General features: G+C 35.5%; 1 protein-coding gene across 2 annotated transcripts in view; it reads left to right on the plus strand.

Annotated features, from left to right (window-relative positions):
* foxn1 (forkhead box N1) overlaps nucleotides 1-12,796 on the plus strand; it is a 28,524-nt gene extending 15,728 nt beyond the window's left edge. For both annotated transcript variants that reach the window (XM_056473684.1, XM_056473685.1), the window contains exons 5-9: nucleotides 922-1,040; nucleotides 2,226-2,322; nucleotides 4,048-4,255; nucleotides 7,187-7,642; nucleotides 10,850-12,796. In XM_056473684.1, the coding sequence (XP_056329659.1) occupies nucleotides 922-1,040; nucleotides 2,226-2,322; nucleotides 4,048-4,255; nucleotides 7,187-7,642; nucleotides 10,850-11,118 (1,149 nt within the window). In that variant the 3' untranslated portion in view covers nucleotides 11,119-12,796. The remainder of the gene's footprint in view (nucleotides 1-921; nucleotides 1,041-2,225; nucleotides 2,323-4,047; nucleotides 4,256-7,186; nucleotides 7,643-10,849) is intronic.
* Nucleotides 12,797-14,066: the final 1,270 nt, after the last annotated feature.

Genomic DNA, 14,066 nt, shown 5'->3' on the forward strand with positions numbered 1-14,066 from the left:
ATCAACAAGACACGACGTGCACAAAGCACGAGATCTGTTCAGCTCTCTGTGATCATCAGTCATCATCAAATGTGATCAAGAAGGATTTTTACAAGTTGAAAACGTTTTTAAAGCAGTGCACGTTTGTAATGAATTACAGCGATTTTACCGTCTTTACTTTATCACCACAACTGCATGTCAATACAATTATAAAAGACAACGCTTCAGTCCCGGTTTGTGGACATTAAATCAGGTTTATTTTGTACATTAACATAACAAATGTCCATGCAGCAGTGGATATTAACATGTATCCTGTCACATTTGCCATGCAAAAACAGTGTAAAGTTAAACACGTGTGCTGTTTGTGTGTGTGTGTGTGTGTGTGTCTGTGTGTGTGTGTGTGTGTGTGTGTGTGTGTGTGTGTGTGTGTGTGTGTGTGTGCGCGTGTGTGAATTTTGTAATGACATTGTGTGTGACTCATTGTTGCAACTCCACAACAAATAGCTCATTCAGCTCATTTTAAATAAGTAGTTTGAACAAGCAGCAGCAAAATTTATTTTTTGAGTGAACACTTGTATTGCTATACTTACCATTTGGTCCCCATGAGGTTCACACACACACACAATTTGAGCTGTATGCATAAAAAGACTACAACAACATGACTACTGAAGGAAGTGAATATGACTGTAGGTTAATCCTGGCAAAAGATAGAAGACCGAAATATAAGAAGATAGAACTGATAACAGATTTACAGCATGTTCATAGTCAAAACTTTGGCAAGGATTAAATGATCAGTTCACAAAGTCTAGCTCTTGTTGAACGTGTATTGTGTAATGTCAGTTTTAAACATTAAATTCATTGTAGTCGTAATGTCATTCAACACTTTTGAAATGATTTATTTTGGCTATTAATGTTTTTTTTCTGTGTGTGTACTGTCTTTAGTTTTACCCTTCAAGAGGAATAGATACGGTTTCTCACTACTATAACCAAAGTCTCTCATCACAAACATCTCAAGACAGTTCTCCTCAACCACTCTACCCTAAACCTGTCTACTCCTATAGGTATGTATAACACCTTAACTGATCTATTTTCTGAAGAATTATCTGAACTTAGTTTTAAATAGTCGCAAGGCCTGACATATTTGACAGCAGTATATACAGTTGAAGTCAGAATTATTAGCCCCCCTTTAATTTTTTTAAAAATATTTCCCAAATGATGTTTAACAGAGCAAGGAAATTTTCACAGTATGGCTGATAATATTTTTTCTTCTAGAGAACGTCTCATTTGTTTTATTTCAGCTAGAATAAAAGCAGTTTTAAATTTTTGAAAAACCATTTTAAGGTTAAAATTATTAGCCTCTTTAAGCTATATATATTTTGATAGTCTACAGAACAAACCATCGTCATACAAAACATGCCTAATTACCCCCAATTAAGCCTTTAAATGTCACTTTACGCTGTATAGAAGTGTCTTGAAAAATATCAGGTAAAATATTATTTACTGTCAACATGGCAAAGATAAAATAAATCAGTTATTAGAAATGAGTTATTAAAACTATTATGTAATAATGTAAGTCGACAAAACTAAAGTTTATTTAATATGATGATGATGTAACTTTTACTAAGCATGGCTATATGGCAGAAAGGAGAGATAAGAGAGGTAAGACTTCATAACATTAAGTCTTGGCCATGAGTCAGGTCTAAGACAACAGATAATTCTATAAAACATAGTTATTTTTTTGGATTCTATAGAATTGTCATAATTAATTTTCATGCAAAAGATTTCTTAAGTGATCTTAGCATATCACTCCAGTTTTTACATTGTTTTTCAGTAACATTTCTGTTATTTATTTAGAATAATAATTGTATAATAATATTAATAACTATTGTATTTATTTATAATAAATATAAATAAATTGTTATATTTGTTAAAAAGTAAATATAACAATAAAAGGGGGTGTGTGAGGGGTGTATGGGGTGGTTCACCCAGGGGGCCATTTAAACTAGAACCGCCACTGCTCCTGTGTTTCTCATACAAATTTCGTCGAACTTTTTAACTTTTTGGCAGGAAGACGTCTGCCAACACTGTGGTGAAAGCCTCAGAAGCATGCCATGGTTAACCCTGAGCAAATACCTTAAAACCCTGTGTTACATTTTACCCCGCATTACTTTGTGCCCTGCTCTCCCCTATCTTTGCATTTGAGCACCTGCAGCATGCATAAAATGTGAATTGAAATACTTTTGCAGTATTCTTATCTTCCTGGCTCTGAGGAACAGCAAAACAGGGAGCCTTCCAGTGAGTGAAATCTACAGCTTCATGACAGAGCATTTTCCATACTTTAAGGTAAGTTGAACTACCAGTTCTCAGAAAAGATTTATCTAATGTAGACTTATGTAAGGAGAACAGTTAATATCTTCGAGGAGGATCCTGGCAAAGGTCTTTGAATGCTTAAGATAACAATGCAAACAGAGCTCTTTAACAGAGCAGGAGTCCCTTAGGCATTATGGAATGTGCCTGTAATGGCATGATCTTAATATGCCCTTGTCTCGGGGCTGTTTTGGTGAAAGATTATTTTGGCTTTTCAATTGGTAAATATGCGAATAAAAGGGGTGTATGAATCCTCAGATAACTAAGGGATGGGCTGTTCGAAAGATATTTGTTTAAAGAGTTGTTACAATCTCTGTTTTAGTTACTGATTTTTATTTTTTTTCTGTGAACACTCCAAAATAACCATACTGCATATGCCAAATTGTGTTTTTGAGCATTCGTTTTATTTTTGAACAACAACAGTTCTCTTGGTCAGTCCAAAATGTTAATAAACCTCAAACCTAGACATTTAAGAAAATGATAATAAATTAATAAAGGTGAAATCATGTCTTTCTTAGGATTATATCTGGTCACACTTTTTTTTAATGATCCGTTTGTTCAATTTAGGTTACATTGCATCTACATGCCAACTAATTCCCATTAGACTATGTAAACTGTTAGGTTAGGGTTGGGGTTAGGGTTAGTGTAAGTTGATGCACTTGCAAGGTTTCTTCTAGTCAGTTAAATGTTTGTTAAAGGAGCAGTATCAACAGATGTCAAGCAGACAGTCTACTGATACTCAAATGGACCATCAAAATAAAGTGTTTCCTAATATCTGTGTGCACAATTATAGGACGGCTAAATGAAAAATGAAAACTTTTTCTTCTCGCTTACTTAAGAAAACATTTTTTGGATTTTTTTTGGTGAATAATTCATCCACAAAAGTTAATCCTCTGAAAAAAAAGTTTGTTTAAGTTTGTTTAAGTTGCTTAAATCAAAGTCTGACCATTTGCTTCCATGTTTGGAGTCACAGCATTTCCTCTTGATGTCAGTTTGATCGCTTCAGCCTTATTATTCTCATGCTGAGCATAATGTTCAAATGATATAGCGAATGATATAATAAAAACCCATTGACATTGACAAATCGAAACAAAACCTTTCTTGCGGCACATTTATAAATGCAACACTGATGACCCATGTCTCCGAACATGTCTTCTTCTTCCACTTGTTTTAATTATGGTTGGCAACACAGTGTGGCATCTCTCTGAACATTGTAACAGGTAAAAAGAGTCTTCGAAGCTATCTCTAGCTGGAATTTACACAAGGATCTCATGGCCATGATGTTGAATTTGCTCTTAACATTGCAAAAACAACCAGTTTTCACTTGTTAGCTAAATATATGTGTTTAAATATTGTTTTTAGCAATGTGGGACATGTATATGTGACTGTCAACATCTCAAAAAATGTGTTTTGTGACCCTTTAAGAATATTTACTGTAAGAAATTATACTTTCCACATAATTACGTCATGTTGTCCCAACACAAATTAAGTCAGAATTGTTTTTTATAAACTGAACACAAAACAATTAAGTTGTCCCCCCAAAGAACCCAAGAACTGTGTTGATTCAGCTCATTTTAAACAAGTAGTTTGAATAAAAAGCAAAAACCATTTTTTTGAGTGTTGGCTTGTATAATAATCATGCACTTACTGTCCATTGTATGACTGTGAATGAGCCTCATATTTCATTTTTAATTTACTAAGACAGCACCTGACGGCTGGAAGAATTCGGTCCGACACAACCTCTCTCTGAACAAATGCTTTGAGAAGGTGGAGAACAAGAATGGGAACTCCTCTCGTAAGGGCTGCCTGTGGGCCCTGAACCCAGCCAAGGTGGAGAAGATGCAAGAGGAGCTTCATAAGTGGAGACGTAAAGATCCTCTGACTGTACGGAGGAGCATGGCCCGACCAGGTGCACTGCTGTTTCAACATATTCTGTCATTTTAAGACTGTATTCATTAACACTTTGAGCACATGATCACACAAGTATTTTTAGTGCTAGGCCAGAGAACTTGTAGTAGATTACATATCATCCATGTTTTAGGATTCAGGGATTTAATTACATATAAGTACCACAGCGAAACATAAAATTATGGGTTCTAACATTATGTGCTTTATTCACATTAGATGCACTGTTTAGGTTACTAGAATGTTTACTCTATCCTTCTCCCTGTTAAACAGCCACTTACTTTCATGGGATTCAATGTTCATGTTGTAAATCAAGCAGGACAAACTAACATGGTGATTCCTATTTCACCCTTTGTATGTAGATCTAAAAATATGATGATTATTAAACTGCTTAAAGGGCACCTCTTTTATCTCTTTACAAGATGTAAGATAAGACTTTGGTGTCTCCAGAATGTGTCTGTAAACTTTCGTTGAGTATTAAAATTTGACATGTAAAAGGGTTGAAAGTAAATAAAGATAAAAATTAACTTGTTACAGTCATGATTGTTTTTGATTAAGATTGTGCAAATAATATTAAAAATGTAATTGACGTTTTCTGTTTTTATTACTTATTTGACTTTCGTTAATGGTGTAAAGTTAAAGTACTTATTTTTTATGTTTTATTTATACATTGTAAAACACATTACAAAAATATACAAAAAAGACAACATAAACATGTAACTAAGCAAATACACTGAAGAGTATTTTAAGCAAAAAAATAAATAAATAAATAAAAACACTAGTGTAATCTTACATACAGAAAAAACAAGTCTACAATGTGCTGACCAGGGGTGCATTTCCCAAAACCATGGTTAGCCAACTAAGGTCGCAAGTTCTGTCATTACAAACATAGTTCATTGTTTTGCCGTTTCCCAAATCCGTTGTTCAAATGAACATTCGCAAACTGCGTCGCAAACTTGTGCACTTGCGAATACACCTCTATAGCTGTAGTTAGAACAACAGTTCCTGGCTGTGTTCTATTCCCACTTAAGCCCCCTATACCCTATTCATTTGGAACATTCTAAAATTTAAACTTGGAATGAATAAAAATAAAAATAATAAAGTAATTTCTCATAAGTGTAATTTGCTTTCAAAGAATTTTTACAGTTTAGTTTTAGCAAAATTCATGCATATAATTGTGCTCCATTTGCAGTGCACTTTGAAAACATTGATGTCATTTTGAACACAGCCTCATGATGAAAGCTATAGGTGACCTATTATTTAAAAGTGGAATTTTTTTACGTCTCCAAAACAAAAAACATAACATACGTTAATGCTTTTAATTTATAGTGGGTTATTTATTAAGTACCTGTACTGACATGGACCTGTTGGACATGCAGTGGTTTGCATGTAAATTTGTAAAAGCAGACTTTTCATAAAATAAATAAACAATATCCTACTTAATAATAATCATCATCGTCATCATCATCATCATTAATAATATTAATATTATTATTAAAGGCATTTTTTTTTTCATTTCCTAACAAATAAGAAATATTAAATTTCATTTCTTAATAAATAGCCTCATTTTTTATTTGTTTGTTTATTTATATGATTTATATATGAGATTAGAATACGTGTTAGCTTTTGTAAGTGATTTTCTGTTTTAGAAAAGAATATGTAGTATTCTTAATAATATTTGTAAAGGAAACGTAGGCCCCATATCTGCCATTTACATATATTTCAATTAATATGGAAAACGAGTGCATGTTTTTACCAAAACTAATATTGGATTTCTTTAAATGTATGTGCGTGTAAAACAATATAATTTGCACAAAGAAATTATGGGGTTCTTTTCTAAAGAAGTTGTCACTCCACCCTGTTTAGTGCATCATTATGGGCGTTTTACTTCATAACTAACGTGGTTCAAATGATGAATCTGCGACAGAGAAACTACGGGTTTTGGGAAACACTCGTAACTACATCGTTCTTTTCCCAAGCGATGCATCGTACTATGAAAGTTCAGCCGCGAGTTGCGTCATTGTTTGGGAAACGCACCCCAGAACTAGCATTTAGTACCAAGCTGGGAGTTGGGGGGGTGGGCACTAAATCAGAATGAGCAGGGTCAAGCTGAAGAGTTTGGACATGTTTGCGAAGGGGTTCCCATAATTTAATGAAACTGGTGCTAGGTCGGTGAAGAGAGTACCTAAATTTCTCTAATTTCATAAAATAAAGAACAGTTCTTATCCAAGTGTGAGAAGGAGGGTAAGGGCTCTTCCAGTTCAGAAGAATTATTTGTCTAGCCGGAAGGGTTAAGAAGGCTGAAAAGTCTACAAAATGAGAGGGTAAAGTGTGGCCGGGTGGGAGGACCCCAAATAAACCAATAAGACAGAATACAAGACAGAATATCAATAGTGGTAATAGCAGACAACAAGGAAAATTTGCCTCCAAAAAAAAAGCAGGGAAGGACAGGACCAAAACATATGGATTAAAGTAGCTGAACCAAAAGCACTTCTTTAAGGTAAATTCTTTCCTTACAGTACAAAGCTCTTTAAGTTTGGCCCCTTTTTTACATTCACACTGGAGCCTAACAAATGTAAATATTCTATAGTGCAATATTACAGTCTTTATTGGCAGTAATGCGGTTAATTTGAACTTATTTGAAATCTATACTGCACAACTATCCTTCTTAAGGTAAATAAATCATGGTAAATAAAAGGAAAATAAATGGTAAATCATGGTAAATGAAAGCATGGTAAATAAATCTAAATAAATCAACATTTTAAATGGCAATCAGTCAATCTAGGTAATAAATCCATTTCAAATCATTTATGGGTTCAAAAAAATAAAATAAATACTACCAATAAGGCTCATGCTCACCAAGGCTGCAATCAAAAATACAATCAAAAGTAATATATTTATTTATTCATACTGTCCATTATGGTGATTGTTTTAGAGGAGCTGGAACGTCTTCTTGGCGAGAGGCCTGAAAAATTGAAGAGTCACTTCAGTCTGACCAGCAGCCATACACATTCCCAGCCCTTCAGAGTTAACATGCATCCTGCCTACGGACACCAGCCTGTCCACGAGAACAGGATCCTGAATCAGAAGACTCTCTACAACCCTTTAACATCTCAAAATGCTGTCCCGCCTCCTCCTTACATTTCTCCAGACCCTTTAGCCTTTCCATACTACACTCCAGTCACTCATCAGCCCAGCATCGGCCATCCCTCCAGTCCTAGGACAGGCAGTTTGGACTCGCCTCTACCAGCACACACTCCACCAAGCTACAGCACCATCCTGCAGGCCGGTCACAGCGGGACGGCGAGCATGCAGGAGCTTCTGCTGGATGGAGAAATCAGCAATGATGTTGATGCTTTAAATCCCAGCCTTACAGATCTGCAGTTACATGGTAAGAAACTAGCAGGGCCATACAGAATCTGCGGACATTTTTTGCTTTTTCTGTGCAGAATTTTGTAAAAAATCGACATATTTCTGAGTATCGTAATCAAAAACTTAATATATGAATATATTTTTAACTTTTATCTATTGTTTACAACGCAAATCCAATTAGATCCACTTATTTGGTAAACAAAGCAATACCTCATATAATATATCTACTAAAAATGTAAAAATATTACTTTACAAACATTTTCATTCATTCATTCATTTTCTTTTCGGTTTAGTCCCTTTATTAATCTGGGGTTGCCACAGCGGAATGAACCGCCAACTTATCCAGCAAATGTTTTATGCAGCTGAAGCCCTTCCAGCTGTAACCCATCACTGGGAAACATCCATACACACTCATTTACACTCATACACTACAGACAATTTAGCATACCCAATTCACCTATACCGCATGTTTTTAAACTTGTGAGGGAAACCGGAGCACCCGGAGGAAACCCACGCAAACACAGGGAGAACATGCAAACTCCACACTGAAATGTTAACTGACCCAGCCAATGCTCGAGTCAGTGACCTTCTTGCTGTGAGGCGAACGTGTTACCCACTGCGCCACCGTGCAGTCTGAACATTTTTATATTAGTCAATAATATTACTGAAATTCATTTAAAAACTGAATAAAAATAATTTTACACAAGTGAATAAATTGACTCAATGTTTGGCAAAAAATCTGTGGAAGTCTGCGGATTTCTGTGCGTGCAGATTCCGTGTGGGCCTAGACATTAGTCATAATTTCTACAATAATAAATCAAATCTGATTATTTGCATTTTTCATGATCTGATGCACTGTAAAAAATTGCATGGTTGACTTAAATTTTTAAGTTGAATTAAAACAACTTTAACTTAAATTACATTAAAACTTAAATTAAGTTTAAGAAATGAGAATAACTTTAATTATTCATTAATAATTTTAATAAATTATGAATAATATTTTCCCCAGTGATGGGTTGCAGCTGGAAGGGCATCCACTGCGTAAAACATATGCTGGATAAGTTGGCGGTTCATTTCACTGTGGCGACCCCGGATTGATAAAGGGACTAAGTCGAAAAAAAAAAATGAATAAATTAATGATTAATATTAAAACAGATGAAAAGTTCATTTGCAAAAACGGATAACCACTGTAGATTTCTTTAATCAGTTGTTTCTCAGTTGTACTGTTCGGTGAAAACATGATTTCTGAAAACTATTAAAAAGCTTCAGTTTTAGTAATGTCCTTAAATCATGGTTTATGAAATTGTGCTTATCAATGCAGAAAATAAAAATGTGATAAAAATGATATCAGACAATTACTAAAAATTGAATTAGAGAGTTAGCTCAGTGGTTAGCACTGTCGCGTTCTCCCCGTGTTGGAGTGGGTTTCCTCCGGGTGCTCAAGTTTCCCCCACAGTCCAAAGACATGTGGGACAGGTAAATTGAATAAACTAAATTGGTCTATGTATGTAAATGAGTATGTATGGATGTTTCACAGTACTGGGTTGCAGCTGGAAGGGGATCCGCATACACTGGATAAATTGGTGGTTCATTCTGCTGTGGTGACCCCGATGAATAAAGAGGCTAAGCTGAAGGAAAATGAATGAATGAATTGGATGATTTTGGCGATGAACTCTTTATAGGTTGTCAGGACTGATCATTTACTTTTAAAGTGTGTAAAAAATATTTTGAGCTTGTCCATTTGTGACCGCTTCAAGACCCATATAAAATACTGATATATGCAAATTAAATACATGACATACAGTACATGTTTGGAGTAACATAAAAATATATTTGCCCTATATGCAACATACATATATTTAGAAGTACTGCAAAAAGAGGCATTACATTTGACCACTAGAATTATAAACAGGGATGGGCAGTATTATGATACATGTATTTAATGCATATTTGAAATACAAAATAAAGTCGATGAAAATAGCTTCATATTTTGCATCAAAATACTTTACGTTTTGTATTTTTGTACTTTCAAAATACTGCAAAATATTTGGCAAGTCGTCTAAATTATTACAAATGTATTAGCTGTAATTGTTTTTTATTTATGGCCATACGTCAGATTTCTGGAAATGCAATTGTTTGGATTACTAACAGATTAATAACTAATAGGTTTATAGATTTTTTTTTCTCAGAATTGCTAGAAAAAAATCAATATTGTGATTTAGTGAAGTTTATTTAGAAACTAATTTCGAGAGGATCACGTGCTTATGATTTACCACAGCTGGTCTCGCATTAGCTAATTATGATCTTCCAATCATATGATTCATAAGTTACTATAAATAACCACAGTCTCCAGTCCACAGTTATCTTCGGGCTTTCTCCCGGGACAGCATGCTTATTAAGCTTTTGATAGATTATCAGCTAAGTGTGAACTCTTGAATAAAGAGAATTGTGAGATGCAAACTCATAATTGTGAGAACAAAAGTCACATTTAACTTTTCTTTTCTTTGTTAACTCTATTCTTTATTCTATGGCAGAAAAAACTTGTATAGGACTACTGTATTATGGTGCAGTGGCAGAAACCTACAGTAGGTGTCAGGCATGAGTGGCTTTACTCTGTGCTGCGATCTTCACCTGTTTAAAACATTCAAAAAACGAGAATAGAGCAGGGGATTATTTCCCCTCAATCTAGGCTACTACACAAAAACACTGTCTTTTCGCACTGATTTTCTCAAAATGGCTTCTGACATGTTCATGTTTTCATGGCTTCAGAAAGGAACATTAGGTTAAGATTTGCTCAGTGATGAAACAGATTTTCAGAAATGTCATTTTATTTGAACTTCTGAAACCCAATTTAGCTTGAACATGTATTTCCCCCTGTTCACACTTGTAAAATAGTGTTATTTTGGACTGATATGGGTGACCCGGTGGCTCAGTGGTTAGCACTGTCACCTCACAGCAAGAAGGTTGCTGGTTCCAGTCCCAGCTGGGTCAGTTGGCATTTCTGTGTGGAGTTTACATATTGTCTCCGTGTTCGCGTGGGTCTCCTCCAGCTGCTCCGGTTCCCCCCACAGTCCAAAGACATGCGCTGTAGGTGAAATGTATAAACTAAATTGGCCATAATGTATATGTGTGAATGAGTGTGTATGGATGCTTCCCCTAGTAAATAAAGGGACTAAGCCGAATGAATGGACTGATGTGTTTCATGCTGTGTTCTCTGTTTTTATAGGCAGTCTTTGGGAGGAGCTCAGGAACGACAGCCTAGCTCCAGATTCGTTGGTTGTCATGGACTCGGCCTCTTCTCTAGCCCAGCTCAGCCCACCTCCAGCACGAGACAGCGCGGGGGTCTGTGGGGGCCGTGTGGAGACAGAAGATGGGGTGCAAGGGAGTATTTCTGAGCTGTATCTCAGCAGCTTCTACACAACGGCTTTCACCAGCGCAGAAAACATGCCTGGGCTCATTTCTTCCTCAGCAAACACTGCTATTCCTCTACAATGAGAAAGACACCTCTTTACCACTAGAGTGGCGTGTAAGCTAGTCATCTTTTTTTTTTGTCCAGGTGTATTTTTGAATATTTAAATAGTGTCAATTCTACACTGAATGGTCCACTTGTGTTATAAAAATGACATTTGATTTAAAGTTTTAATGCGGTATGATATTCAATCCCCTGAAATCTACCGATTACTTTTTTTTTTTTAACAAATAGCAACTATTGTCCACAGCAGTGTTTAATGGCTCTGTGACACACAAAAAGGACTCGATTATGTAATTAATGCCCAATCACAATTCTATCCCTTAGCCCTTCCCATTACCCCTATCCCTTGTTTTGCACGTTCACGTGAAGGGGTGGGCATCTCCCAATTCTCTATAGCTTGAAGGCGTAGGGCTAAGGGGAAGGGCTAGATATTCCTCAAAATGATGATTTTTCAGGACCACACTCGAAACCAAGGTGTACGATAAATTCCCAGAATACACCTGCTGAACAAATTAGTATTTTTTGTCATTAAAATAAAATAAAAACCGCTACATTTCGCTATCTATAATCCATAATAGTAACTCCTGTATAGTAGTCCCACAATATTCTGACACTTGATGACACTCGAAGTTCAATTTCGAGAGGAGCATGCGCAGAAGTTTCAGTATTGAATACGTCATTGAGAATTATCCTATTATCAAATCAGTTCTTGACTAAACCTCTATATATACCAAAGCTGTCTTACCTGCAGCATCTCACGACTTTAGCATCCTTCCACCACCCCGAAACCTCACTTCTTAAGCATTACATTCCCGGGGGGGGGGAGCGTTCTGGGGCCAGGCTAGATACTTTGCTCGAATCCCAACTCCTCTCTGTTTCCTGATAAGGGGAATAATTAGAGTTGGGGTGTCTCCTCAAGCTCAGAGCCCTCTACTCGGACAGCACGCCCAAATACGCCTTATTCTTAAACGATTGCAAGTGTGAACTCGTGAATACCCTGTCAGAAAAGTGTCTGGTATAATGTTAATCTTGTTTTTGTGTTTACATCAGTGGTGCTCAACCCTGTTCTTGGAGATCGACCTTCCTGCTGAGTTCAGCTCCAACTCTGATCAAACACACCTGAACCAATTAATTAGGACCTGAACAGCACTTGATAATTACAGGCAGGTGTGTTTGATATGGGTTGCAACTAAAATCTGCAGGAAGGTCGATCTCCAGGATCAGGGTTGATCACCCCTGGTTTACATAGATAAATATGGGCACGGTGTAAATGCACAGTACAGTTACGAGTTTATTGCCACATTATATCGTTATGATAACATGATATTGTTGTCTTCAGTGATTTTCTGATGATAAATTCCAAAATGTAACGCAACTGGATGACTGCAGCAGTGGCGATCGTCGATCTGGTGACGTGTGTAGGTGCTGTAGTGCGGTCCCATTTCTTAGGGGGAACTATTTTATTTTTATATATTGCTAAAATTAATACATCTACAAAAGAGTTGAGATTTGATCAGTTTACACAATTCAGAAAATCTAAAATGTTTACCTAATTAAGCAACCTCATAGTGTAAATCCAAGATAGTGGACACTAAAAAACACACTTCTTTGTGGACACTTCAAAAAAAATTAAATAAAATTATAGAGAGTGAGATACAAAAAATAAAAAGTATACAAAAAATAAGTATATAAAAAAAATTGTAGAGAGTGAAATATATATATACATATATATATATATATATATATATATATATATATATATATATATATATATATATATATATATATATATATATATATATATATATATATTTATTATTATTATTATTATTTTTTTATTATTATATTTCACTCTCTACAATTGTTTGTATTCTTATTTTAGCTTTGTATCATTTTTAATAATTGCATGTCTTTTTCAAGCCCCAGGTTCAGAACCAATGCACTTGATGCACATTAAATTCTCAATTCTGTGAGTATTTAGTGCTCACAATCACCTGAATGGGATTCAACAGTGCTGTTTGTTGCAGTTCAACAATATATTAATGTTGTTTGCATTTGAGCAAGTATTATTTTTTCAAGTCTATGAAAGTGTTTTAACCACTGGGGGGTGTGGTTGCTTCTTCTTGCCCCAGCAAAGCACTAGAGCAAAATTCAAAACAGATCACAGCATTATTTTTTATAACATGTGCATGCATTGTCAAAAATAGTATTTGTTTTTAACTTGTTTTTTTCTGAATACTCCTATTGGCTTATGCCAGAGTCCATCAGGTGGATCTGTCTGATTTATTGCACTAGCAGAACTTAACTTTTTTTCTTCTTATAAGAATTATTATAATTTTGAATAATAATAATACACTGTAAACAACAGACATGTGCATTTTTACTGTAATACAACGGTTTTGATAATATAGTGAATGTTTATCACTGTAAATTATTTTTGCTCTTGATTGGAATATGTTTTTCTTTTAATTATTTACTACTGTTCTGTAAGATGGTGGCGCAGTAGGTAGTGCTGTCGCCTCACAGCAAGAAGGTCGCTGGTTCGAGCCTCGGCTGGGTCAGCTGGCATTTCTGTGTGGTGTTTGCATGCTCTCCCCTTGCTCATGTGGGTTTCCTCCAGGTGCACCGGTTTCTCCCACATTCCAAAGGCATGTGGTATAGGTGAATTGGGTAGGCTAAATTGTCCCTAGTGAATGAGTGTGTTTGGGTGTTTCCCAGTGACTGGTTGCAGCTGGAAGGGCATCTGCTGCGTAAAACATGTGCTGGATAAGTTGGCGGTTCATTCCGCTGTGGCGACCCCAGATTAATAAAGGGACTAAGCTAAATAATTGAATGTTCTGTAAGATTTTGAAAATCTGTATTTTTATTTAGTAAGGACACATTAAACTGCCCAGTAGTGATAAAGACATGTATATTTTTTATTTAAAATAAATGCTGGTTTTGAATATTAAAAAAAGTGTTACAAATAATA

This window comes from Danio aesculapii, chromosome 15 (assembly GCF_903798145.1).
Source record: "Danio aesculapii chromosome 15, fDanAes4.1, whole genome shotgun sequence".
Classification (NCBI taxonomy): domain Eukaryota; kingdom Metazoa; phylum Chordata; class Actinopteri; order Cypriniformes; family Danionidae; genus Danio; species Danio aesculapii.